Here is a 27,962-nt window from a genome sequence, read left to right as displayed (position 1 = left end):
TCCCTGGAGAGGGCTGGGATGGATCTGCTGTCCCGGAGGAATCGTACAGACCTTCTTAATCTTTTTGATGTCGCTGTCTTCGTCATTGGGGGGGACAGTCTGTGTGGACTGGATGCGCTCATTGTCCTTGAGCAGGGATGCAATCTGCAAGAGAAACACATGTCAGCTGTGGGGGGCACCAGCCAGCCAAGACCCCATCCTCCAGCCACCCACAGGCACACCCGTGGTGAGGCAGTACCCTGCCTCTGCTTCTCCGAGGCCAGCGATACCACAGCCAGTGATGCCTCCTACTTCGTCTCATTCCAGACATCTGGGATACAGCGAGCGCTGGGCTGGGGACCAGTCCATCTGGGTTCCCGGCCAGCTGGCTGCTGATTTCCCAGATGACCTTGGGCAAGTCCTTTCCCCTCTCTAGGCTGTGGGCACTGCATTTGTAATCTGAGAGCTTTAGCCTAAATCTGTGATTTTTCCTCCCTTCTGCTGCCCCTTTTCCGTCAAATCAGTCCCTTTATTTAAAACAACAACTGTATCTGGAACCTCAATATATAAATCAGATAAAGGCACATGGCTCGAGGTAGGGTCTGGTTGGCCTGGCTCCCCCTTCCTGGGCAGCCCCAAAGCACTCACCTGAACTAGAGGGCTCTTTGGAGTACAACCTAAAAACTTCAGGCCTAGGAAAAATGAGACAGCCCTTGCAATTAACATTTGAGCGGGCTAAAAACCTCCAGTTGCCTGATTTGGGGATCAGAGAGGTCAGCACAGCTGCAAGAACAAAACAAAGGGGTGATGCCCCGAAGAGGGGGCACCTCCAGCCCCCTCTTCCTCAGGTGGGACTCCTGGGTGGATAGACAGGCCCCCGAAGCACCCTCCTGGGCAGGCTCCTCTCCTAATTGCAAGTCTTCGTTGACCCCTTCACCAGGGCTCCCAACAAGTAATAGGGACTTTCTCATTAAAGTGCTGGCATCACTCATTTACTTTTTCCTTTTTTTGCTGTGAACCCTGTGGGGTGAACCCTAGCACAGTGCCTGGCACTCAAACCATACTTGGTGTGTACACAAACAAGTGCATTAAAAAAGAAAAAATCCGAAGAGCAACAATCACAGAAACCTCAACCAAAGGAAAACGCTGCAGTAACCAAGCCCCACTCATCTAAAGATAGGAGCTCGGGGGATTCTACAAATACTGCAGCAAAGCTGGTGCACAGCTCTCCCCGGCACACATGGCTCTGTCCCCTCAAGGCCACTTGAACTGCAGAATGAATGGGCTCTCACAATTGAGCGAATTGAGCACTTTAAAAGCAAAATGGAACAGTTACCCGCTCTCCACTCCTGGTTGCTAAAATTACCCCAGCCTAGGCTTGAAGAGTGGCTGAAAATATCTCACTGAGAAATATTCAGCGTGGAGAAGGGCTTTTCTTCTTTTTTTTCCCCTCTCTTTTATCCTCTGAGAACATCGCACACTGAAATAAAGGCCGGATCTTTTGATCTGTAATCTAAAGGGTGGAGGGACAAGCACACTCACACTCCAATGGAGAGCACAGAGGCCAGGATGCCCCGTCAACACCTCCACCTTGGCCTGGTGGCTGATTATCACTTCCAGGTCAGGCTGCTTTCTTTGCCAGGTTTGGGATTTGCACGTCACACCCTTTTTCTCTTTACCATGGCAGGGTGTGTGTGGGGGGAGGTGGAGGTGGTGAAGGAGTCTGTATTTAAAACTGATGGCACTCTTCTCAGAGAGAGGCATTCCAGGACAGGGACTCAGCAGGGACCAGGGGAAAAATAGATGCAATTAGGTCAGACGCTCTGCTACCTGCACAGGCCACACCGGCAGCCCTGGCGTCTTTATTTAAAGATCAGTCTGGGTAAGGGGCAAAGCTCTGGAGAGTAATGGGCCAGGGGACCCTGCTGAGGTCTCAAGCGGTGTAGCCTGCCAGAGAGGGGATAGTGAGGCCCAACCCTGGGCTTGTGGAGGCAGCTTTCCCTTAACTCTGGCAGGCCCACTCTGGGAATGAGTTTGCTTTGGATCTTGATTTGGCGGGTGGATGTCTGGGCTGTGCTCAGTTGACCCTTGTCAACGATGGCCACGGAGCGCTGGACCTTTGCCTCATGTCCCATCCCTCTCACTGGATTCCAGCTGGCTTTTCAACTCCCCGCCTGGCTCAGTGCCTGGTGCCTCGGCTGGCTCCTGCCCACCCACCACCCCAGACTGGCTTTCCTTGCCTGTCAGAGGCAAGCCCCGCTTCACCACAACCCCTTTTGGGCACCACACAGTGGCTCCTGCCCCATGCTGCCTCCCTCTCCAGAGATACTTTCTTAATCTGGAATGTGTTTACTCAGTGCAGTAATTGATGGTGGAATTAATCCAGGGTTTGTTTTTTTTTTCTTTTTGTTAGCAGCCAAGGTTTTGCTAAAGATCTCTATATTTCTTGCTTTTCAAACAGCTGCCTCACGACTCAGCTCTCTCTCCTTCCTTCTTTGGTTTCCGCTGGCCCCTTCCAAGCCCAGCAGGTGCCCATCCATGTCTCCCTTTGTGCCAACCCCATTAGTTAGTGTGTCCTGAGGGTGTCTCTGGGCTTGGCATCATCCTGGGCACTGGGGAGACAGAGCTGGAAATGGATAAGTCACATCCCTGTCCCAAGCAGCTTCCAGCCTCAGAAGGCACCAGGCATCCACAGAGCTGGACAGATAGCTAAGGCAAGGCCAGAACATTGTGTGCACCCACTGCCATGGACATGGCAAGGGCTTCCCAGAAGACGTTTTGAAGGACAAACAGGAGTCCAACAGGTGGTCTATGGATGGGAGGGATTTTGAGTGGAGGGGATGATGTGAACAAAGGTACAGGGGTGTGATCAAGTGTTGCGTGTTAGGGCAGTAGGTGCATGGAGTATGGGGGTGGCAGGAGAGGTGGGATGCAGGGGCCAAGGCATGGAAGGGGGCCCTGGTGAGGGAAGTTGGGGAGGTGCTCGGTGGGAACAGATCAGGGTCACCATCGCCATCTCCTGCTACCCTCGGAGCAGTTCCCCTTTTTTTTTTTTTAATATATCGGTGTTCCATGTCAAAGCTTGTTTACAAAACAAATTTCATAGTTAAATGTTTATTTTAAACCTTGAACCAAAGATCTCTGCAGTTTTCTTCCAGAGTCAATCTTCTAGGAGTCTGAGTGCTTCCAAACCCATAAAATGTCACGACTATCTGTAAACTTCTCTCCTGCCCTTTCAGGCCTGCCTCAGCTTGCCAAATATACTTCCCATTACAAAAAAGAGGAAAATAGCTCTTACACAAATGGGATGGTGCCAAATTGAGCATTCTAAGGGAGGGAAGGATTCTTCTCAGAGGTAGATGTTTCCTTGATGGAGTTTTTGGTTATGAAAGGTGAGGCCTGATAGGATTGTTTGGATGGGAAAGAAAAGACTGTGACAGAGGAGGATTTCTTTACATGATAAAATTACAGGCACTTGAGCATGATTTCCTGTTACCTGTATAAAGAGATGCAAGTGGTGAGGGGTACAGGGCTGGGAGGGTATAGAGGGAGGAGACGGCACCAGCTTCACAGGCGTGCAAACCGTGCGCTTGCAGAGTCCCAAGCTTAGAAGGGCCCAACGCTTGGTTGAAAGCTCTGCTGTTGCCATCCTGAAACTCTTAAGGGCCCCACATTTTCATTCTGCCCTGGGCCCTGCAAATTATATAGCTGGCCCTGAAAAGAGACATAGATAGTGGTGTGCTGGTAAGTGCTTAATGACCAGCACCCTGGGGGAAAAAAAACCACAAATGAAAAAAACACTCTGACTTGTAGCATTTGCCAATTTCCATGGTGTAAACACTCCTAACTTGGCCCATTTCAAGCTACCAATAGTTTAAAAATCAGCTTGCAGAATTCTTGAAAAGTTGGCATTTGGCTCTTGCAAACTGGTAGGAGCTGGCTCTAGGACATCCTTGGGTGAGGGCAAGGGGCTTGGTAGAGAAAGAGATTAGAAACCATAATAACGAACAGTGTGCCAGAATGTGAGGCAACGAGGCAGCAAAAAATCCTCGTGCCAGGAAAGGCCAAACAACTTGAGGGTAGGGCTGTCTTCAATTTATTTTTAAGCTGTTTTCTGTTCCGTGGGAGAACATCCTTGCACTACATCCAATCTTTAGGAAAGTCTGCTACATGCAGCAGCCTGCGTCATGGGCTTGGGGAATGAAGGGGGAGCTACAGCTTGGTAGACTCCAGGGTTTTGGCTGATATTCTGGTTCTCCTCCTTCTTGGACATGAAGGGATCTTGAAGTTGGGCCTGGTTATGTGACTTGTGAACAGACATGTCATGTGTCATTTGCCCTGTTCCTTTCCCCTGCCAAGCAACCGGTGAATTTCCTGATGGTGGAAGCCCCAGGAGCCTATGTCCTTGCTCTGTGTGAGAGTGTTGTAGAGCAGAGCCCCACAGTGGGCATACAGTGTGTGTGACAAATCAACTGTTGTTGTTGTAAGCCACTAAGATTTGGGGGCTATTTGTTACTGCAGCATACTCTAGCCCATCTTGACAGATACATGAAGTGACCAGCCAGGGAAAAAAGAGCAGTAAAGACTGAGAAGAGGCCTGGCTGTGGTGCGAGTCATGTGTCAAATTAGGAGATCAGAATTTGAAAGAAAGTAGTGACCAGAAGAATGTAAGCTTCCTAGAAATCCTCAGGAATATGTGGGATGGGGGCCTGAGGGATCTATTTGGATACCAGTGGAAAGGTGGCCCAAGAGAGCTTGGTGCTGTCCCAGGTACCGTCCCTCCCTGACATGTACCCTCTAATCAAACCTGTCTCCTGGGTGGGGAAGGAGTACATTGTGGTGGGGCAGGCACCAGCCAAGGATTTGAGCCAGGAAATCCAAGTTTGAGCCTGAGCTGAGCAACCCTGGAAAAGTCACTTCCTCTCCCTGGAACCCAGGGTCTTCAGATCCCTCCCCAGTTGTGGTGTTCTAAGACTCCCTGTCTTTGTCACTGGGGCCACTGATCATTTACCTGGCTTGGTGATTCTTGTGTACCTGATGATTTACTTCCTAGGAAATGAGCTCTGTTTCTACCTTCCCGGGGCTCATTTAGAGCAGACACAAACCCTTTGACCTGTAGGATGTGTGTGTGTGTGTGTGTGTGTGTGTGTGTGTGTAGTCTGTGTGCATGAGAGAGCGAGAGTGAGAGGGGCAAAGAGAGACACTACACTCAGAAAGCTTTAATAAGCTGGTCTCTCTTCCAAAGCTTTCTTCAAAAAAAATCTCTTGCCCTGGAAGGTAATAAACTCAACTGGAAGCCTTGCTCCAAATTCCCACCAAATGGGCCTTTGCCACCACTTGAAGACACACACATGCTCACACTTGACTTGCTTTTTGCTCCCCAGCTCCAAAGAGGGCTCTGCCCTTTACACCCACCCTTCTCAGGCCTAAAATCCCCTGAAACTCTTCAAGACCACATGAAACATGAACCCACAACCTTCTTGGTCATAAAATGACCCAATTCCTGACCTGGCTCCATACTGTAAGCTTTATTATGGCACTGATCACATTGTACCTCAATCAGACACCAAGGGTAGAAACTTCCACATCCACCATGCCTACCACAGAGCATGATGCTCACTCATTCACCAAGCCCTTACTGAGCACCTACTGTATACCAGGCATAAGAGAGAGTGATCAAGGTCAGGCCGATGGGGGAACAGCCAACGTTGGAGATGGCTCTTGTGGCGCATGCTGAGTGTGGGAAGCAGAGGGCAGTGAGCACAATCAGGGGACGGAGTCCTCGAGGAGGAGGCATTTGAGCTTGTTAGGATTTCACCAGAGGGGGAAGAGTGGGGATGAGAAGGGCATTCCAAATAGAAGCAGAACCTGGGAAGAGGTCAAGGTGGGGCTGTGCACAGCCACCAGGTGCTGGCTGGTGTCTGGGGTGACTGGAGAGGAGGGCACTTGGGGAAGAGGATGAGGGCAGTGGTTGGGTGGTTAGCAAGTGAATGAATGATGACTGAGACCTGACACCTATTATGTAAGCAAACAGTGTGGTACTGGGGCCAGTCTCCTTCCCTGATCCTTACAGGGGTTTGGCTTGGATTTGGAGATCTGTGTTGGGCTAACATGGATCCAAGGAGTCATCTCCAGAGTGGGACAGATCCCAGAATGAGTCAGGTGGTTTAAAGATGGTGCAGCCCTGGGTTCCGTGCAGCCATGTGAGAAGAGGCTATGAATGGGAAGAGGCTATGAGCAGAGTGGAAAGACTAGCAAGCAGATGGGCAGACCTGGGTTCAAATCCCAGCTTTGCTGCTTCTTAGCTGTGTGTGCTTGGGCAGATTACTTGAGGTCTCTAAGCCTGGTTCCTCATGAAAACTGAGGGTGATAGATTCTATCAGGATGTCAGAAGGTGCCTGGTGCTGGGCTTAGAGGAGGTGTGATGAACTGGAAATTTTTGTTGTATCTGAAGTTCCAAGTTGATGTTACCATGTGCAGTTCAGAGCTTAGCCGCTATGGGACGAAGATGGCTTGAGGTCTTTGAACATTCTAGGTATAGCTGGTTTCATGGGCCTGTGACAGAGTCTCATGCTTAGGAGGGCCCCATGCTTGGGTTTGAAAGCTCTGGGATTGCCATCTTGAAATTCTTAATTTTTATCTTTGGACTCGTGTTCTGTAAGTGGAGTTTGCTGAGACGAAGGAGCATGCAGAGGAGCTTCGCGCCTTGGCCCATGGGTGGTTCTGCCTCCCCGGGACAGGTTCTCAGCTGCCTGCTCCCCACACCCTGGGCCTCCCCCAAACCTCCCCCTCCCTGCCCCTGCCCCATGCCCTCTGCTGGTCGAGTCAGCAGGAGGAGGCTGTGTTTCATCATCACCCTCCGCCCTCCGCTGGGGCCTCAGTGTAGGGGTGGAGATGGTCAGGCTGGACGTGTACCCCACTGCCTCAGGGTAGGGCGAGGCGATGGCTACAGATTATGCAGCCAGCCCTGACTCCAGGAATCTATGTTTTCATTTTTCCTCTCTCAGCTTAGAGTTTCTGGTGCTCGCGTGACATGGCCCGATAATGTGAGCGGGCTGGTGAGGTGGAGGGTGGAGAAGTGATGGGATCACTCTGTGGTGGGGGAGGACAGCTGGTGGGGGCATCGAAGGGACCGACAGACCAGAGCTTCTGGGGCTTTACTGTAAATGGGAATCACCAATGGGATGTTGCTTAACTGCAGATTCTTATTCAGAAGCTCTGGGGTGGGGTCTGAGAAGCTGCATTTCTAACAAGCTCTTGGAGCAGCACTCCATGGACCACACTTTGTGAGGCTCTAGAAGGCTTAATCTAGCAGCAGCAGGGCCTCCAGATGGCTACCTGGTGCAGTCCTCTGGGAGTTTTCCTTGTGGCAGGCACTGAGCTGGGAGCCGCGCTCTAATGGCCTCCCAGTGACCTCGTGCCCTCTGGGGTCTCGGGCTGATGCTGAGGGAACCCCTAGTTCCCTGGGGCCTTCATCAGATAAGTATTAAAAACCTCCTTTTACAGAAGAAGAAACTGAGGCACAGAGAGGCTGGGGGGACTTGCTCCAGGTTGTAGTTAAAAAGCGATAAGAAGGGCCCATGTTGGAGGTTTTACATCTGAAGACTCACATGACCCTCAGATCCTGCAGGAGCCCAGGGTTTGAAGCGCTGGGTCTGGGGCCTAAGCCCTCCATCTATCCCCCTCCCCATGCTCAGCCGTCAGTCACCTCTGCTTTCAGCCGCTCAATCTCGATCTCCCCATCCTCGATCTGCTGCCGTAGCTGCTTGGCCACAGTTTTCTCTGTCTCCACGATCTGCAGCAGGTGGAGGTACTTCTGCATCAGCGCTTCGTGCTCTGTGGCCAGGGTCCTGTAGCTGGGGACACACAGATGATCATGTTGGCTAAGACACTGCCTCCCGTTCCCTGGAGACCCAACCAGATGTGGGGCTAAACCCACCTACCTGCAATTAGGAGAAGGTCCCAACTCCCAGAATGACGCGTGGGCTCTCAAGCTGGCTGCCATGGCTGCTACTGATGGCTCTGGTGTCTTCCCCAGACCCTGCCTCACACTCTGACCTCTGGTTCCTCCAGCATGTCAACTTGTGTTTCTTTTATCCACTCCCCACCCCCCCGCCCATCTCTGACTCTCTCTGTCTCTGTTTCTTTCTGTCTCTCTGTCTCTCTCTCTCTCTCTCTGGGCTTTTGCACAAGTAGATCTTCTGCCTGGAGCACATCTCCTTCCTCCATCTTTCCCCGGGCAAGCTCCATTCTTTCTTTCCCCGGCAACCCCCTCTCTTTCCCCCACCGCGTCTGACTCCCCCAGGCTGCGTGGTGTGTCCCCTCGGCACCTGGGCTTCTAATACCAGTTACCCACTGCCTCCACACTAGACTCTGCATTCTGTGCAAGCAGAGCCACATCTGTGCTGGTCACTCCCGTGTCCCTAGGGCCTGCCTGGCACAATGGCTGGCACTAGAAGGTGCTCAGTAAACATCGGCTGTGTGGATGGATAACTGGATGGAGAGACATGTCAGGCCCTTTGGGATCCATGTAGGATTCAGGCACATACATTCCACGCTCTTGGGGCCATTTTCAGAACCTGTGCAGTACACCTGGGTGCCAAATGGGGCATCACGGACTGTTAGTGCTGTAGGACAGAAGAGACAGCTGGCAGCAAGGACTTGTAATTAGGGAAGACTTCCTGGAGGAGGAGGCCCCTGATTGGCACTCTGGGCACATGCTTATCAAGGAGAAGTCTTGAGTGGAAGGCTTGTGCTGTGGGGGGAGGTAATGGGAGATAGGCTGGATCGTTAGTGGGGCTAGATCTGAGAGGGGCCCCAAGGAGAGGCAAGAGGCAAAAGATAGAAGAAGTTGTCCCAGGATTGGTGTAAACTAACATGATTCAGATTTGCAGAGCATCAGCAGGGAGGGGTCCTTAGGAGACTACCGAGACTAGGGAGGTTGAATGGCCTGCCCCGCTCCCTGTGTTGCAGGCCTGGGCCTCTTGCTGACACCCCATATAAGGGCCATTTGAAGGTGTCAGAGATGGGGAGAAAATTGATTTCAGTAAAGGAGGTCCACCCACAGTGGGCAGAGAGGATCTGAGAAGGGGATCCCAGTATCCCAGCCTGTGTGGGCCAGGGACAGGGGATGAGAAACGCAGGCACCAAATAGGAGGGAAGGCTTAGAGGTCTCCAGGCCCATCTGGAACGAGGTCGAGGTCGGGGGCTGGGATCCTCCTGTCCTCCCACAAACCGCCACTGACCAGGGCCCGGCCCACCACCCCACCCCCTCCCTTTTCACTGCAACCCAGGACTACCCCATCAGCCTCCCCTTTGTCCTTCCTCTGCCACCTCCCGTCCTCAGCTCCCCCCTACCCTTGTCCCTCTCTTCCCCCTGCCCAGCAACGCCCCATCTCTGGGTCTGTCCTGCGTCCCCCCAGCAGTGCGGAGCTTCACCCCACCCTCTGAACTTGGCTGGGACTCGCAATGTCCCTCCACCCCACACCCCTCACCCCCTTTCCAGCCACGCACCTCACTCCCCTTTACCTCCCCGGCAGGTAACCCTGTTCCTCCACCAACAATCTCCCACTTGCCAAATGTACACTCTAGTCCCCTCTTAAAAGTAAATAACAGGCTATAAGAGAAAATTTAGTTTTCAATACTATTTGATTAAAATAAGGATTTTGTGCTTCCCCTACTAAAATGAATCTTCACTAGAAGATTTTAAAGTTTTTCCAGCTTCCCGGGAGACTTCATTGTCTTTACTTGCCAAGGAAATTCAGCTGAGAGAATGGAGTCTCTCTCCACACCACCACCTCTCCCTGCTTCAGGGCTGTGAACACTGGGCTTCCTTGTTAGTTTGTCCTTACTTGGGGCACCGCCCCTAATGCCACGCTTCAAAACCAGGAGCCGCCCTGTCTCACCTGCAGGATGATCTGGTCAGTCTGACCCCTTCTTCCCTTCACTGCCTCTCTCCATCCTCCCTGCTTCCCCCCCTTCCTCCTTTCCATCCAAGAAAGCCGGCTTGAGCCCCTCCTTGTGCAGGAGATGCAGTTATAAACTCACAGGCTCTCAGAGCTGGACGCCCCCTCAGGAATCACAGAAGGCCCACCTTCTTATTTCATAAATGAAGACAACAAGGCCCCCAAACACAGCCACTAAGTGTCAAAGCTGGAGGGAGCTAGAATTCGGCTCTAACCTCCCAACGGCACAGTTCTGTACTCACTCTCCCATGTGGTCATGTAGTTTGGCATAGACCTATCTTCACTGAGAAGTAGACTAAAACATACACGCTGTATGACATTTTATACATTGCTGTATATACACCCATACTCCTAGAATACTACACATGCAGTGTGAGAGTACATTGTCTCGACATGCTATTAAAACAGCATAGTGTTTATTTTTGTATATAAAATGTATCTATTATGTATATGTAAATAAAAACTAAATCAGGAATATGCAAAAATACTTAATACTCAATATGGCTGTGGAAGAGAGCCAATCTTTCCCTAGACACACACACACACGCACACGATGTATGAAGCTTGAGGTTACATAAAGCTCTTGGCACAATTAAGAACCATTTATAGTTTCCCCTTTAATCCCATAGCCAGCCCCCCAGATAAGAGTCCGATGGCAGTAACTGGTACTCCTGGTGCTGCCCAACAAGCTTCAGCTGAGACAGACTGGCTGCTAGGAACTATTCTAAGGAAATTCACTCCTTTCTCTTAGCAGTCACCATCAATGTCTCTAACACGGACCGAACGGGGGAGATTTCTCTGAGGCCAGTGGGTTTATCCAGACCCCGGGGCTTGGCAAGAAAGGACAAACAACCAGGACACCCCCCTGGCTTCCAAAAGGACGCGGGTATAGAGAGGTTTCTGTTCAAAGGTATGTGGTGTCTGTTCACCTGACTGCTCCCTTCTGGGGTGGGCTGGCTTCTGGTCGGGTTGAATCTGCATTATCAGGGAGTCACAGAGCCCTCAGCCGGGAGCCAGGATCTGGGACACCCCAGGTTCTGCTCAGGGCATCTGGTCCCCGTGTGACACTGGGCCTCAGGGTCCATGTCCGTCAGCGGGGCTGAAGGGACCACGCACTGGGTTATCCTAAAGCACAAATGGCACTCAGAGTGAAAAGCTTCACAGTTGTCCTTTGTTAACTAGACGACAGCAACGAGCTTGGGTTTAGGACTGTGGTGATGGAGGTGCCCTCAGATGTGAAACAGTCTCTGTCAGGCAGCTGGGAGCCCAGGAGTCCTGGCAGGATTTATGTAAATCGGATTCGTATTGTGTTATCCGCTCGTTCTTCAATTCAGTGAATCATGGTAGGCAGAGTTCTAAGATGGTCCATCCCCACCCTGTGTCCATGCCCCGCACAATCTCTGGGTGGATTTTATTGTGGTAACATACACACAGCCTAAAATTTCCCATTTTAACCACTTTCAAGTATACAATTCAGAAGTGTTAATTACAACCACAATATTACGCTATCCTCACCGCCATCCATTTCCAAAACTTTTCCATCACCCCAAAGAGAAACGCTGTACCAATGAACATTTTAAAAATTTGAGGTTCAGTGTATATATAGTGGAAAGCTGAGATCTAAAGTGCACAGTTTGATCAATTTTGACAAATACATATAATCTGATTAAAATAGAAGATTTCCATCACCCCAGGAAGTTCCCTAATGCCCCTTCCCAGTCAATCCTCACCTCAGAAGCAACCACTGTTCTGATTTCTATCACCACAGGTTAGTTTTGCCTGTTTTAGAACTTCACATAATTGAAATCTTACAGCATGTCCTATTTTGCATCTGACTCCTTTCATTCAGTATATTGATTCTGAGACGCACCTGTCTTATTGCATGTAGCTGTACCTGGTTCCTTATTATGGCCATGTGGTATTATAGTGCACAGATGCACGAGAGTTTGCTTATACATTTGCCTGTTGAACAGCATCTCAGCTACTTCTTGGTTTTCGGCTATTATGCAAAAAGCTGCCAAGAACATTTGCATACAAGGATTTTTGTGGACAGTTTTTCATGTCTCTTGGACAATTAACAAGAAGTGAAACTGCTGGGTCATAGAGTAAGGTGTAAGTTTAACTTTTTAAGAAACTGTCTAAGTTTTCCAAAGCTGTTGTACCATTTTTCACTCCCACCAGCAATGCATGAGAGGTCTCACATCGTCCCTGGCTGTGCTGGTTTGAATCTATTATGTACCCCATAAAAGGCCATGTTCTTTTAATCCAATCTTGCAGGGGCAGACCTATTGTGGGTAGATCTTTTGATTAGGTTGTTTCCATGGAGATGCGACCCACCCAATTGCGGGTGGGACCTTTTGATTAGATTATTAACATGGAAATGTGGGCCCGCCCATTCAAGGTGGGTTTTAATTAGTTTACTGGAATCCTTAAGAGAGCTCAGGGAGAGAGAGAGAGCTCAGAGCTGACACAGACTGAAACAGAGAAAATGCCCAGAGACATTTTGGAGACAGCCATTGAAACCAGAACCAGGAGAGAAGCTAAGAGATGAAACTCAGAGTTTGCCCTGGAGAAGCTAAGAGAGGATCCCTAGATGCTTAGAGAGAAACACCCTGGGAGAAACAACCAAGGATACACAGGAGCTGAGAGAGAGAAGCTAAGACAGAAGCACAGAGACATTGTGGAGAAAGCAACGGAAACCAGAAGCTAACACTGAGAGACACCCAGCAAACTCCGGCTGTGTGCCTTCCCATGTGTGCTAGTTTGAGTGTATTGTGTCCCCCAACTGCCATTATCTTTGTGGTCTTGTGTGGGGCAGGCGTTCTGGTGATGGTTGGATTTGCTTGGAATGTGCCCCACCCAGCTGTGGGCAATGATTCTGATGAGATGTTCCCATGGAGGCATGGCCCCGCCCATTCAGGGTGGGCCCTTATTGGTGGAGCTATATAAATGAGCTGACTGGGGCGGGGGGAAGAAAGAGAGTGCAGCTGGGAGTGATGTTTTGAAGAGAAGCAAGCTTGCTAGAAAGGAATGTCCTGGGAGGCCGGAGCTTTGGAGCAGAAGCCAGCTGCCTTCCTAGCTAGCAGAGGTTTTCCGGACACCACTGGCCGTCCTCCAGTGAAGGTACCCGATTGCTGAGGTGTTACCTTGGATGCTTTGTGGCCTTAAGACTGTAACTGTGTAGTGAAATAAACCCCCGTTTTATAAAAGCCTGTCCATCTCTGGTGTTTTGCATTCTGCAGCATTAGCAAACTAGAACACCATGTGACAGAGGAACCCCAGATGCCACTGGTCTTTCTTCAGAGAAGGTATTGTCCTGTTGATGCCTTAACTGGAACATTTTTATGGCCTTAGAACTGTAAATTTGTGAACCATAAACCCCCATTTAAAAAGCCAATCCATTTCTGGTATATTGCTTCCAGCAGCTTTAGCAAACCAGAACACCAACATTTGCTATTGTCAGTCTTTACCATTTTAGCCATTCTAGTATATATTAATGCTATTGCATGGTGTCTAGAAAATTTTGCATTAATTGATTTTCGAAGTCAATCTAGTCTTGGTCATCAGAATGTATAATAAATTAGAATTCTAAAATGCTTCGCAGCTTACAAAGTCCCTTCACATATATCATTTCATGTGGTCCTCAAAATAACTCCATTATTAGCTCTACTTTGCTGCTGGGGAGACTGCATCTGGGTTCTGGCCCACTTGATTCCATCCTCCTGAGCACCAGCAATTTTCATTCTAAATCACAGCTCTGATCATGTTACTCTTCCCTTGTAAAACCTTCGGTGGCTTCCCAAAAAGGTTTAACATCTCAGCTGGGTGTTTGAATCCGGTTATGCTCTGGTTCCAGCCACTGGCCAACTGTACCTACCTCTAGGCACCCAAACTTTGTCTCTTCGTTATTCTTGAAAATCTCTTTCCTATATCAGTGCCTTTGTTCAGGCTTTTTTTTTTTTTTTTTTTTTTTGCAGGGGCGGGGCTAGCTAAAATGCTCTCATCTAAACCCATTAAATCTGCACTCCACCCTCCCTATTCCCGTCAAATGCCACCCCATTTCCAGCTTTCCCAGGTGCCCGTTTCCCTGCAGATGGAAGTAACGTCTCTACAGTGCTTTGTACTTCCAGACTTCACACACCAGAGCTTTTTGTGCATGTGCCCAACGTTTCCCTGATGACACTATGATATCCCTGAGGGGACACTTGTGTTACATTCGTCTTGCCAGCACCACACACAGGGCCTGACTCTTTTGGTTCATGTGTGGGAACCTGGTCTCCTTGTCTAGTCTGGACACACCTTGAGGACAGGGATGGAGATGGCCCCACCTCAGGACTAAGGTCAGTGCTACAGCCATAAGAAGGATTTCTGGTTAGCCAGCCTGATCCAAGGCTCAAGGGAAGGCCTGGGATTCAGCCATCCACCATCACCATTCATCATCCATTCATCATCCACATGTAAATCCCACATCCGTCCTCCATCTTTCCACTCATCCTTGCTTCTTCCCACCCACATTTGCTGAGCAACTTGTCTGTGCCTTTATAAGGCCCTGGGGATGCGAATCACACCTGGCCCTTGCCCTCACATTTTAGTGGGAGAAACACACCATCATCCATCTGACCACGAGGCTTACAGCTCAGGAGGCTGAGTGTGGGTGTCCTGCTCCCAGACAATACTCAGCTCTGCCAGGGCAATGTTAGCTCTGGGGCCATACCTCAGGACACCAGTCCATAGGTTTTTCAGGACCCAAAAGGCACTCAGTCCAGTGTGGAGCCCCTATTTTCTCTGCAGCGTACATGTACCTTTTGCTTTACTCCCCACTTGGCCCAGTAGTTTCCAGGGAGGGGCACGTTCTGCTTGGGATGTGGGAAGGGGCAGGTCTAGAATCCCTGAGCATCAAAGTTCAGAGGGGCTTAGGAAATTTCAGCTAACAGATGAGACAACTGAGGCTCAGAGAGAGGACCGAACTGGTTCATGGCTACATGGCAAACTGGTCACTGTGTCTGGGTTTGGACCCTGGAGGCCTTAGACTTTGGTAGCTATAAAACTCTTTAATCAAACTAAATCCTACTAATTTCTCCTCTTGTAAAAAGAAGACTGATCTGGTTGAAACAGTGATGGGACTCTGCAATGCTTCTCAAAGCCTCTCCTTCCCTGGGGCATCCCAGGGAGGCACTGCCCCAGAGCTCCAGGGCTCCAGGGGGATCACTGTCAAGAGATCCCCCTTAACGCTTTCCATCTCGCCTCCTCTCCTTTTTCCACACCCTCGCCTTCCCGGGGCTTGGATTTGCTCAGAAACAGGGCCCTTGACTTTGGCCTGTTCTGCCTGGGCTGTGGCCTGGGGGGCTTCCCATCCTGGGGAGGGGAACATACCTGGCATGTGCGATGGCTGCCACCCACTCGTCACAATCCTTTGCATCCTCTGTCCGCAGCTCCAAGGCTTTCTGGTTCTCATGGCTGAAGTTAACCGTGAAATAATGCTGCACCAAGAAGAAGACAGCTTCGATTACCAGGGTGTCCATGTAACCAGGATCCTCTCCTGCTATCAATCTAGCTGTTTGCAGAGCTCTTGTTGCCACGTCAGAGAGGCACAGAGTTGTCTGTGATTGTCGGGATGCCATTCTATTTAGCAGTTTCAGACTCTTGATTACGACAGGCTTTGTACCATGTAACAGAACCTATGCTTAGGATATTGTAAGAAGGAAGCAAAACCCACGAAGCCCTATTTGCTAGCAAAATACAACAAAAACAGCTTTAAACCATCAGGTATGCTGGAGGGAAGGCAGAAAAAAAATATCAAGAGAACACCCCCATTGGGAATTGGGTACCAATTCAATCCATTTAATTCGTTCTACAAACACTTACTGTGCACTCTTCTAGTTCCTGGGTTAGAGCGATGAAGTAACAGACCTGGTCGCTATGAGATTCCACTGTGTGCCATCTCTGTGTGGGAGCAGGTGGCTTGGAGCTGGGTCACCTGTGGTGCCTGCCCTCTCCCCCCCAAAATTCCCAGGGAAGTGGAGGAGCCAGACAACAGACACACATCTGTAATGTTGTTATATGAATCAAATACACATAAAGCCCTTAGAACAATGCCTGGCACCAAGTAAGCACTGCATAAGTGTTTGCTATAATTAATGCAGTGTGATCACTACTGTAATGGAAGTAAGAAAAAAGGGCTTTGGGGGGAAATGAAAGCTGCTATTTTAGCCCAGGGAAATCAGGAAGGGCTTCCCAGAGGATGGGGCACTGTCCTGGGTTTCATTTCAGGTAGACAGAAGTGTGTGTGTGGGTGGTACAGAGGTCTAGAGCACATGGCATGTTTGGGGGATGGAAGGTGGGTGGTGCAGAAGGAATAAGGGATGACACTGGTGGTGGTGGTAGGGGGGGTCAGAGATGAAGCTGGGCAGGTGGCCTGGGCCTGGGTGGAGCAATGGGGTGGGAAGACAGTGGGATGGGTGGTTGGGAAAACCCCAAGTTTTTTGGCTTGGGCAACTGGGTGGGTGTGGGGAGACAGACTGGGCTGGGACACTGGCAGGGTAAAGAGTAGGTTTTAAGGGGTCAGGAGTGGGGTGGGGAGGGTGGCCACGCAGACTTGAGTGCCTGTGAGCCAAGTCAGTATGCACTTCCAGTTTTAGGGTGTGCGGGCTGCAGAAAGGGGTTGAGAGTGTCAGCTTCAGGGTGGAGAGTGAAGCTGGGAGAGGGATCACTCAGAGAGAGGGTAGACAAACAAAGTGCTGGGAGCCCAACCTGCAGGGGCCTCCTGGCTTTCGTCCTAATGAAGCCAGGAGGAAAGAGGCAAGGGTGGGGTGCAGAGAGGGGGCCTCGGTCCTGACCATTCCGAAGATGCAGTGGCGGGACCCACAGCATGGCACTGTGCCTGGGAGGGTGCCCAGCCCTCCATCCCTGGGTGCCCAGTCGACAGGGTGAAGCAGCACCAGGTGCAGCATGTCAACTATTTTTAGTGTCTCCCCACACCCACCCAGTTGCCCAACCTGCTATTTTAGCCCAGGGAAATCAGGAAGGGCTTCCCAGAGGATGGGGCACTGTCCTGGGTTTTATTTCAGGTAGACAGAAGTGTGTGTGTGGGTGGTACAGAGGTCTAGAGCACATGGCATGTTTTGGGGATGGGACATTTACTGACATTTACTGTATTTCTGTTAATTGTCAGTTAAGGTGGCAGCCAGGGGTGTGTGTGTGTGTGTGTGTGTGTGTGTGTGTGTGTGTGAGAGAGAGAGAGAGAGAGAGAGAGAGAGAGAGAGAGAGAGAGAGAGGAAGATATGTTGCAGAGTCAATGTCTCCCACTTGTTTCCTAGGAAACAGATAACTGGGACTATAGAATGAAATGTCAGCTGCAACCTCAAATAACTGAATTCAGAAAGCTCCGGTGGATACTCCTTCACCTTTGAGAAGGAAGCAGGTTAAAAACAGAGTTGCAGGTGGCTGGTAGTGCTGTTCCCCATCTTTTGAGAGATGATGAACACACAAACACTTGTTTCCAATGGTCTAATTCCCACATAAACCAAGTGGAATAGGTATTATTATCTGTGGCTCAGAGAAGTTGAGCCACTTGCCTAAGGTCACACAGCCAGCAAGCAGAGGAGCCAGGACAAAACCTTCACTTGGCACTCACCCTACACTCAGGCCCTGGGCCTGGCACTGGGATGTGAAGATGAAAAAGGTCAGGTCCTTACCTCAAGGAACCTGTAGTCAGATGAGACCTGGGTCCCAACTCAGACACAAGGCACTCTTGGCTATACACAGGGTCCTTGTGGGGCACAGCGGGGTTGCTGGGTCCCCTTAGAGCTCCAAGGGGGATGTCCCAGAGCTGGATGAGCCCATTTGTAGACCAGGCCAAGTTCTGAGGACAGGGGTGGTTTTCTCCCCCACTAGGCTGCCAGGGACCCCAAGCTGCTCTCCCTAGGGAGGGGCCATGGCTGGGGAGGCCCCCGAGGGGCTGCTCTGGAGCTCAGCACCCCGAGCCCAGCCTGGCCTCACTCAGAGCTTCAGGGAGTGACCGAGGCCCCACATGTCTAAATGAGACTTCTTCCCAAGCAGCCCTGCTCTATGGAGAAGCAAATGGCTACTGGCCACCCTCTGCACTGAAAGCCCCTGACACCTTGCCCCTGGCTGGAAATTTAATGGTGAGGAAGGAAGCGAGGAGATCCCGCAGGCCTGAATCCATCAGAGACCTCTGACTCCTGACAGGTGGGGAACTGTCGGCACTCTGTCCCTCAAACCAGGAACAGGGCTCCTGGAGGCTGCGGGAAGCTTGTCGCAGGTTACTCCTGCTACCTCCCCTCCCCGGCCAGTTGCCAGTCTGTCTGTGTGTCCATCCGTCTGAGTTCTGTGTGTCCTCGCCCCCCACTCCCATCGCCACCGCTCTAGGTGAGGCCCCACAACCCTCTCCTGGGCTATTGCCTCCTAACACGAGTCCTGCATCTGCTTTCCTCCATGGAGAAAGCACCCCAGTAACTGTTGGGCTGGAGGAGGAGGCAAAGCGGCTGGCGGGTGGAGGGGTGGGTGTGCTGGGCATTAGGGGGACGGCCGGGTGAGCTCTGGGGGATGCCCCGAGCATCTGCAGGGCAGGGGCCAAAGGGTTTGACATCTGGCAGCTCGGGGAGCCCCAGAGGAAGGGGAAGGGGGAATGGCAGCGCTACCACGCCCCAGGCACGGTGAGAGTCTTAGCAAATCTTACCTGCATGAAAACACACCCCTCCGGGAGTGAAGTATATTATCCCCATTTAATGGAGGAAGTGGAGGCAGGACACAGGGGTCACCCAGCCAGGAAATGGCACTGTGGAAGCCCAGGCTCAGGGCTGCTTGGCCCCGGGGAGCTCTGGCTGCCCCAGGCCGCCTGCGCTGGAACCAAGTGTCTTGCTCCCTTCGTGACTGTAAACCTTCCCCCTGACATTCGGTTCGTGCAGCCACATTGCCTGACTGACTAGTAGACAGTATGCACTAAGGGAAAGTCAACTTCTCAGAAGCAGCCCTGGATGTCAGACCTTCCAGCTTTGCTTTCTTGGTTCACTTCTCTTCCTCTAGCTGGTGACTGGTTGCCCCAGGGTCACGGACTCCTGCTCTCTCTCTGCCCATCCGTCATCGTCCGTCCCAGAAAACTGGGACACATGTCCTTTGGCCCTGGTGCTCACTCTCCTTACCCTGGGCTCCTTTTCTGGTCCTGGTGTGCTTGGGAATGGGCTTTCTGGATGCTGGAGCAGTAAGATCTGCAACTGGGGCACGGGCTCAGGGAGGAGGAGGGTGTATGAGCCACCAGCCTCCAAAGCCTCGGTGGCCAGCCTGGCTCAGCACAGCTCCACCACTGAGCCAAAGCGGGCAAATAACAAGTGTTCCATCACCAGTGACTGCCTCTTGCCTGACAATCTCGCAAGGGTGGTGGTCTAGGATGGGATTTGGGTGTTCCTGGGGGTCCTGGATAAAGAATAATCTTGATGTAAGTCTCTTTCAGAGAGGAACAGTGACCTTGGATACTGTCAGAGCTTCTGAGACCACCCTATAACCTCAGCTGGAGTCGGACACCAAGTCACCCCGGGAAGCTGCACCACACCTGAGCCTTCCCCGGACTTACAAGGCTGTGCAGAGGCTGGAGCTGGGTTCCTCCAGGGTTGCAGAGTAGAAACCAGACTCATGCTGGGGGCCACTAGAACTGCTGCGATGGAACCAGGACCACAAGTTGGGCATCCAGTGTGATGCAGAGACCAAGCAGAACTGTCTTGGAGCTTATGAGAGTTGAGATGACTCACTCATGGCTACACCTGGGACTCAGGGTGGCCACAGGATGGCACCCAGCCCCACCTGCCACAACGATGTGACCACATGGTCCACCTGGGTTCTGACTGGACCCCTCTGCTGCACGGAAGCCTTGTTTTGGAGTCATCCCTGGGGACACCCTAGACCTCCCCAGTGAAATGCAGAGCCACATCTGGAGCCTCCTGGGACACCGGGTAGGGTCAGGACCTACACACTACAAGTGATCAAGGACACAAAACCCCAACCCTACAGCTGGATGGAGCAGGTGGAGTCCCAAGAGCTGGGGGACTCTGGGCAGCTGCCCCATTTTCCCAAGACCCAGGTTCTTCGCTGGCAAATAGGCACAACAACACTTGCCTGGAAAAACTATAAAAGTGTTATTAATAATGAAAAATAAAGGCTTTGGCACCTTCTACTCCCTGATGGATTTCTTACTCATTAATTCAACAAATATTTAGTAAGTCCTCACTATAATCAGACACTGTACACTTAATGGCTATTGACAAACATCAAAGCCAGGCACACCAAGTCCTTTCAGGAAGGCACAGACATACCTTGTATTTCAGGACTTAGCTGGAATCCCTCTTTCCTAGTCCTCCTAGGCTGTCACGTGTGCTACCACATGTCCCCTGGGGCCCCGTCCTTCTCCATCAAAGCCATTATCAAATTGTATTGTAACCACGTTTTGTCTTTCCTACTACAGCAAAGATTCTCAATCCAGGCTGCACATTAGAGATACCTGGACACTTAAAAAATACTGACACTGGAGCCCTTCTCTAGATCCATTAAAGCAGAATCTGGAGGGTGGAGGGGGTAGGTTTTGGGTATTGGTAATTTGGAAGCTCCCCAGCTGGTTCTAACGTTCACTCATCACTAAGAGGGGCCCCGCCACCCTGGAAACACTGGCCCTTCTCTTGCCCATCGTCCCTGCCTCCTTACAGCCCAGGGTCCTGGGCAAGCTGCCTGGAGCAGCACAGAACCCACACCCCAGAAGTCACCCCTCCAGGGGCTCCCAGGAATTTGGAATAGTGACATGGGAGCAAGTTTAACTAGCTATGTATTCTGAACTGTAAGTGCAAGTAAAGAGACAAAGAAGGAAGCAGAAGTGTCTCAGAGAGAAGCAGAGACAGGAGACCATGGAACCAGAGAGAGGAGGCAGGGCAGAGAGTTGGACCACGGTCCCGGCCTTGGAAACCCAGACATGTGTCTTCTCCTGGGATTCCATTAATTGCCCCTGTAATTATTCCAAGATAGTCCTCATTTGTGTTTAAGAAAATGCTTTGTTCCTTCCAAATAAATTATTCCTGACCGGGAAACATCCCTGGAGCCTGGCACTGTGCCTTGGCCTGGGCACAGAGCGGCCGTCGTCTGCTGACTGGCTGTGGCCACTGTACAGAAGCAGCTGACAACTGAACAGCCCCCTTTCTGATCTCCCTGCCCCAGTCTCAACCCCTCCAATTTATCCTGCAGGGCCAAGATTCAGACCCACTGTCTGGGCCTCTGCTTGCTGCTTCCTCCAAGCAGAGCTGGGGTCAGCTGAGCGATGGATGCCTTCACTCTTGGACGACTCCCATCCCTTACTGAGTGTCATTCTGCTGCCCCAGGACAACTCCTGGCTCCTTGCCTTCTGGTTCATCTTTGGCGCTGAGGTCCCAGAAGACCTTGTCCTCAGCTGGTGCATTCTGACAGATGCTGCCTGATGTCCTAACACAGAGAGGGGGGCTGTGCTTGAGGGGACCTCATGGGGCCCAGCCATGTGTGCACAAGTGCATGTGTGTGTGGGCATGTGTGTGCATGTGTGTACAGATGTGGGCATGTATGTGCAAATGTGTGTAAGGGTGTGTGTGTGTGTGTGTGTACACACCCTGGCCAGGAGTCCTGCTATTTGGCCATTTCTCCCCTCCCTTTTCTCAATAAGGGGTCATCCATCCAGGCTCCCCCTCAGGTCCTCCTGGACACCCTAGGACCCGTTTCTACACCTCACTACCAAGATCCCAGAGGAAGCCACGTTGTTCTCTGGCCCACGCAGGGAGACGTCCCTTTCTGACCTGGGCCATGCACACCATGAGTGGTTTTGGGTGCTGGTCTGACCTCTCTTAAGCCTTTGAAGCATGGGGCATGCTCTAACAACGCTGGCGCCTTCTCCAGCCCTGGCTGCCTCATCCTTGTGTCTGGCACACTGGGAGCTCCACTAGGCACAGAACTTCCCAGGTGGGCCTGGCTTGATGGAAGTATTGGCCTCTACTAGCCCCCCTGGAGCTCTCAACCAATCTAGGAAGGACCTACCTATCCCATTCCACTCACAATCCCCACCTCCTTTGACGTGGCTTCTCACAGTCTGTACCCCCTTCGTGACCCTCCACTGCTCCGAGTGGCCTCATTCTGACCGACCTCTGCCTCTGTGTTCCAAGTCTGAGTCTTCCCAGAGCCCTGGTCACTGCTTTGTCCCCATGCCGAGTGCCTGTCTCAGGCCCTGTCCAGATCCACAGTCTCCTATGGGGTCCGAGCCACGCATGGCTCTGCTCTGCACCCCAGCCCGGGACCGACCTCCTGGATGCCACACTACCCGCCCACCTATGCTCCCTACGTGGGGATGGGGATGGAACAGGTGGGAGGAGACCTGGGAAGTGCTTGCAATGTCAGAGCTTAAAAGTCCTGTGAGAGCCCCTGTGCTGGTTTGAATGTATTATGTCCCCCCAAATGCCATTATCTTTGATGTAATCTTGTGTGGGCAGATGTATCAGTTTTGATTAGATTGTGATTCTTTGAGTGTTTCCATGGAGATGTGACCCACCCAACTGTGGGTGATGACTCTGATGAGATAATTTCCATGGAGGCGTGGCCCCACCCATTCAGGGTGCGCCTTGATCAGTGGAGCCATATAAATGAGCTGATGGGCAGAGGGAACTCAGTGCAGCTGTGAGTGACATTTTGAAGAGGTGCTACAGCCAAGAGGGACACTTTGAAGAAAGCACAGGAGTTGCAGATGAGAGACAGTTTGAAGACGGCTGTTGAAACCACACTCTTGCTCCAGAGAAGCTAAGAGAGGACAAATCCCCCAAGTGCAACTAAGAGGGACATTTTTGAGGAACTGAAGCCTAGAGAGGAATGTCCTGGGAGAAAGTCATTTTGAAACCAGAACTTGGAGCAGACGCCAGCCACGTGCCTTCCCAGCTAACAGAGGTTATCCGGACACCATTGGCCATCCTCCAGTGAAGGTACCCGATTGTTGATGTGTTACCTTGGACACTTCATGGCCTTAAGACTGTAACTGCGTAACCAAATAAATCCCTTTTATAAAAGCCAATCCATCTCTGGTGTTTTGCATTCTGGCAGCGTTAGCAAACTAGAACAGCCCCTCTCTCTCAGAATCAGCCTTGAACCAGGCAGCATTTGACCCACGGCTTGGGGGACTTTGTCAGTTCTGCCCTCCCAGATTTTCCCCACCAAACTGCTTCTGTTTAGTGTATGTTACTCCAGAACCTAGAAGCCTTTGCCATAGGATGAAACGGGCCCTGGTGGCTGTCACATTTTGGTGGTTGTGCATGAACATCTTTCAGTCACTTACCTCCTCAAACCTCATTCAGCCTGCCCTTCACGTTCCTAACAACCTCCTCTCTAGACGTTTGCTGAATGAATGCACGAATTTCAAACTGGACATGTCTGCCCTTTCAGTTTCCACCCAAAATCCAATTAGAAAGGACCCAGGCACAAAGTTATTTACTATTGCAGTCCTCTTTCCAATAGCAAAATACTGAAACTTACCCAAAAGTCCCCAGAGAGGAGACTAGTAAAATAAATAATTGCACAACCACATAATGGAATACTATGCAGTTGGAGAAAAGAAAGACAAAAATCAATATTTTTGTAGAGAACTAGAGCCACAAAATAGTAAGGAAAACAGAGTGTGGAGTAGAGTTTATAATATGCCACAATTTGTATAATCATCATATATAAATGTACATATATTTGTGTAAATGCACATATTTGCAAATATATATATATGCTCTCTGTGGAAAAATGCATAAGAGACTGGTAACAATGACAGCCTCTGAGGAGGTGGACTGGGCTGCTGGGGTCAGGGACGGGAAGGAGTACTTCTGCTGCATAGTTCTATGTATCTTTTCTATGTTGAACCCTGGGAATGTATTACCAATTCTACAATTTTAGAATAAAAGATGACAGTGGTATTTTAGAGTGTCCGTCTGAGGGGTTTGGTGACCATCCATTCCCCAGACTTCTCCAAGCTGCTCCCTGCGCTGTCAGATCACCAGGATGTGTGTCCCTCAGACCCCACCACTCCGGCCTCCTGGAGAGGGGTCTCTACCGAGCCACGGAGGGCCCACAGGAGCTGCTGGGGGGCAGGCCTCTGCGTCTGCAGGGACTCTGCCCTCACGGCCATCACCACTTCCCCGCTGGAGCTCCCTAAACCAGCCCCTGGGACACACGTACTCTTGCCCAGTGAGCTAGACTATGTCTTTCCACAGGACCATGAGTACCCCTTACAATCTGTTTCCCTGACTAACAGGGAGCTTTCAGCCATAGTTGTTCTCCTCACCTGGGCCCGCCTGGCATCTGTTCTCCTTCTGAAACACCAGCTCTCTTTCCCTCCCCCAGGTCCCAACCATCTGCAGATGTGATCAGGAGGTGAAGGGAGCTGGTGATTAGTGTGGTAGGAAGGCAGAGAAGGGCAAAGGGGGTGGGAGGAGAGCAGCAGGCTCAGGCACCAGTGGAAACCTGATGTGTTGAGAACACCACACATTGACCAGGTTCTTCAACCTATTTCATCAATTTCTTGAGTTTGGGTAAGAGCCCAAGAGGCATTTAAGCAAAATGGATTTTATTTCACTCATATAGTCTGACAGAGGAAAAGTTAGCCTATATCCGGTTTCTCTGAATTTCTAGATGGGTTTCTGGAATACCAGGTAAGGACATTTCCAAAAATTCATTCATTCATGCATGCATTCACTCTTCTAATACTAGGCTGCTTTTTTTTTTTTTTTTAATACTAGTTTTAAAGGCTTTTATTTTAAGGTCTAGATTAGTGAGATCTAGTCTTTAAATTGCCTAATTTACAATTGGCCTGGATGTCCACTGACCTTAAGGACCAAGAACCAGGCGGCTTGGTTCAAGATCCGACCCTGACATGGATTAGCAGTGAGAGCTCAGTGACTGGCACCAAGTAGGCACTCAATAAGGATTTGTTGAACAAGTGAAGTCCATCTATCTGAGCCTCATCTGTCAAACAAGGATTGCATGGCCGCTCCTTCGAACCACAGTAACCGCAGGATTACTATGGTGGGGAAATTAAATGCCAAGCATGAAAAGGCCCTTGCAAACTGAAAAGGGCTTTATCAGAGAGAGGGGCTGGATAGGAAGCTGTGGACATTTGGAGCTCTTGTGGGATGAGAGCTGATGCTTCCGACCCCTGCCCACAAAACCCACGGTGTGGGAAACCCAAGGGGCTTGGAATGTTGTTGTGGGAACACATTAGCTTGGGATGATTTAGGCCGCACAGTGACCAGGCTGGGATGGCAGTGGAGTGGGGACCTTCGGTGCTTGGGGCACTTCCTAAGTTCAGGCCTTTGTTACCTCCCACTCAGTTGTCCAGCCTTCTCTACCTGGCCTCCTGCCTCCAGATGGGCTTGCCTCCTGCTCATTCTCACCCTGTGGTGATCTTTCTAAAGCACAGCTCTGAGCGGCCCCCCGGGCTGAGAACCCTGCGTTGGCTCCCCACTGCGCTTGTGAAGGCCCTAGCTCTCTAAATGATATGTGAGCTTTAGGGACTGGCATCAGCCTCCTAGGCTCCCTTGCTCCTCTGCAACCTACAAACTCCTTGGTGGAGCCTTCCCTGATCCCCCCAGGCTGGGCGAGGTGCCCTACCGGGACCTCAGAGCCCCTGTGGGCTTTCCTTTGCCCCAGCACTGATCATACTGCTTGTCCATGTCTATTTACTAGCTGTCTCTTACCAGACTGTAAGCATCTCCAGGGCGGGCAGGCTCCAGCCTTCTAGGCCCTGTCCTTCCAGTACCCCAAGTGGGACTGGCTGCTGGGTAGCACGGGGAAATCTCCGCTGAGCAAACGCTATCAATGGAGCGTTAACATTCTCAGAATGCCACCTCAGCCTTAAAGTCATCTTCCTTGTTGATTCAGGGAAGCCCAGTGGCTAAAGTGCTTCTTGAGCTCCCTGGTCAAGGATGACAGAGTCACTGAGCTTAAAGAATGAGGGAGGGCCTGGCTGGGACCCTGCCCCTCTAAGTGTGAGCAGGGGCTGCTCGGCGGGCTCTGCCTCCTGTCGCTAACCCCAGGGTGAAGGCTCCCTCGCCTTTCTCCCCAGCTACTGTGTGTCTGTGAGTTGTGTGAGAGAAATGTGATCAGATTCACATTTTGGAAAGACCATTCTGGCTATAGTGAGGCGAATGGATTGGGGGGGGGCACAGCGAATGTGGGGAGACAGTGGGTGCCATTAGCGCTGTTCACCCGATATTTCTAGCTCTCTGCCTTTCAGGCACATGGAGGTCTGTACTTCCCCAGCTCCTCTGAAATGAGGCCACGTGCCTTGCCTTGTCCAGTGACCTGTGCTTAAGAGTGGATCACCTCTGGGCAGAAACTTGAAGAGCCAGGAAGAGATTTACTGCCTTTCTTCCCGTTTGCTGGGGTGGGTGGGAAGAAGGCACTGGTATGCAGCCTCTACAGACTGGGGTTTTGAGTGATCGCCCAAAGCAGAACCCTCCTGCTGGCCCACACGGGATATAAAGCAAGAAATAAACCTCTGGTGTGTCAACTGAAGTCCTGGAGGGTGTTTGTTACTGCGGCATAACCCAACCTGTCCTGACCTGCACACTAGTTTGGAGGCCGCTGCCTAAGTTCAGATGTGAGATGATGGCAGCCTGGAATAGAGCATTGGAGGAAGAGATGGAGAGGAAGAGACGGCGCAGAGAGATAGTCAGGAGGGGAAACTGACAGGGCTCGGTGACAGTTTGGCTTCCAGGGACAAAGGAGAGGGAGGCTCCTGCAGCAGTCATTTTCCCTCTTTTAGGTACCTACTTGCTGAGATGTTTTTGGGAACCCACAGGTCCTTTGAGTTAGGATTTACCGCCTTCTCTTTCCATTGAGGGTCAGGGGGCTGGGTAGTTCAAACCTGCCAGAGCCCGGGTGACCTGGGCCAGTGGATCATTGGAAGAGCTAGTCATGAAGGTGAAAGCTATAATTTATTGCTGACACCTCTGTGCCGTGCTAGGGCATTAGAGACAACACCCAGTTGAACGCTCAGGATGGTGCCGTGACATGGGCTTTCCTACGGCCTCCAATCCACAGGCTCAGACGGTGTGAAGACCTTTCCCAAGATAGGAGGGGACAGAGCCACGATCCAAAGCCAGATCCGAGTGGCTCAAAACCCATGGTTTCTACCTAACGCTGCCTCATTCCTAGAGGCAGAGTAACTCCATCAGCGAATGAGGTGGGAGCTAGAAACAGAGGCTGCGCATTGGAAGGGCTGTGTGCTCCTCTCAGAGTGGGGGGACAAGGGGGTGGGGCTGTCCAAGCCTGCCAGCTGCTCCCTGCACGACAGTCGCCCTCACAGAAGCATTTGGGCGTTGGCAGTTTTCTGGGTCCCTCTCAAGTCCGCGCGTCACCAGATCTCCCGCATAAACATCAGGGGGCTGAGTCCTGTTCTTGGCTGCGTGCGCACAGGCAACGGCTGAAATGCCAGCTTCGGCACCGGTTCCAGACTCCCACGGATTCCAGGGAAACCGGACCACGGACGTGGAGGCTTGCTTTGGTGGATTTTTTCATTGACGTTCATGGGATTCAGAGTTGCAAGGTTCCCACCTCAGCAGAAGCAAAAGTCGCCTTCAAAAATTGGCCTGAGTGACGGTGCTGTGTTTCCACGTGCTCTTTTCCTCCATGTATCTTGGCAGAGGATGGCAAGATCAAGCAGTCCGTTACCCTAAGTCTTTCTGTTGTGTGTTTGTGGTTGAAGAGCTCAGGTTTTGGAGTCAGACTTGGGCTCATGTGCCAGCTCTATCATGTACTCACTCTGCAAACATGACCAAGTTGCTTAACATCTCTGAGCCTCAGTTTTGTCATTTCTAAAATGGGGGTGATAGTGATGACCTCATAGGGCTGCTGGGATGATTATGGGTGGTGCTGTATGTCAAACATGCACAGTAGTACCTGGCACATAGTAGGTGCACAGCAAATGGTATGTATTGCTATCCAGTGTTTTTGGTCTGGTGTTTTGAAGCA

At 51.2% G+C, this 27,962-nt stretch overlaps 1 protein-coding gene across 1 annotated transcript in view; it reads right to left on the bottom strand.

Moving 5' to 3' along the window:
• The window catches only part of RASGRF1 (Ras protein specific guanine nucleotide releasing factor 1), a 120,182-nt gene that overhangs the window by 86,040 nt on the left and 6,180 nt on the right, over window positions 1-27,962 (bottom strand). The window contains 3 exon segments of the mRNA XM_037833258.1: window positions 52-144; window positions 7,688-7,835; window positions 15,318-15,424. Of these exon segments, the coding sequence (XP_037689186.1) occupies window positions 52-144; window positions 7,688-7,835; window positions 15,318-15,424 (348 nt within the window).

This window comes from Choloepus didactylus, chromosome 4 (assembly GCF_015220235.1).
Source record: "Choloepus didactylus isolate mChoDid1 chromosome 4, mChoDid1.pri, whole genome shotgun sequence".
Lineage (NCBI taxonomy): Eukaryota > Metazoa > Chordata > Mammalia > Pilosa > Megalonychidae > Choloepus > Choloepus didactylus.
The sequence above is the reverse complement of the archived record's forward strand: the minus strand, read 5'-3'. Positions and strand labels throughout refer to the sequence as shown.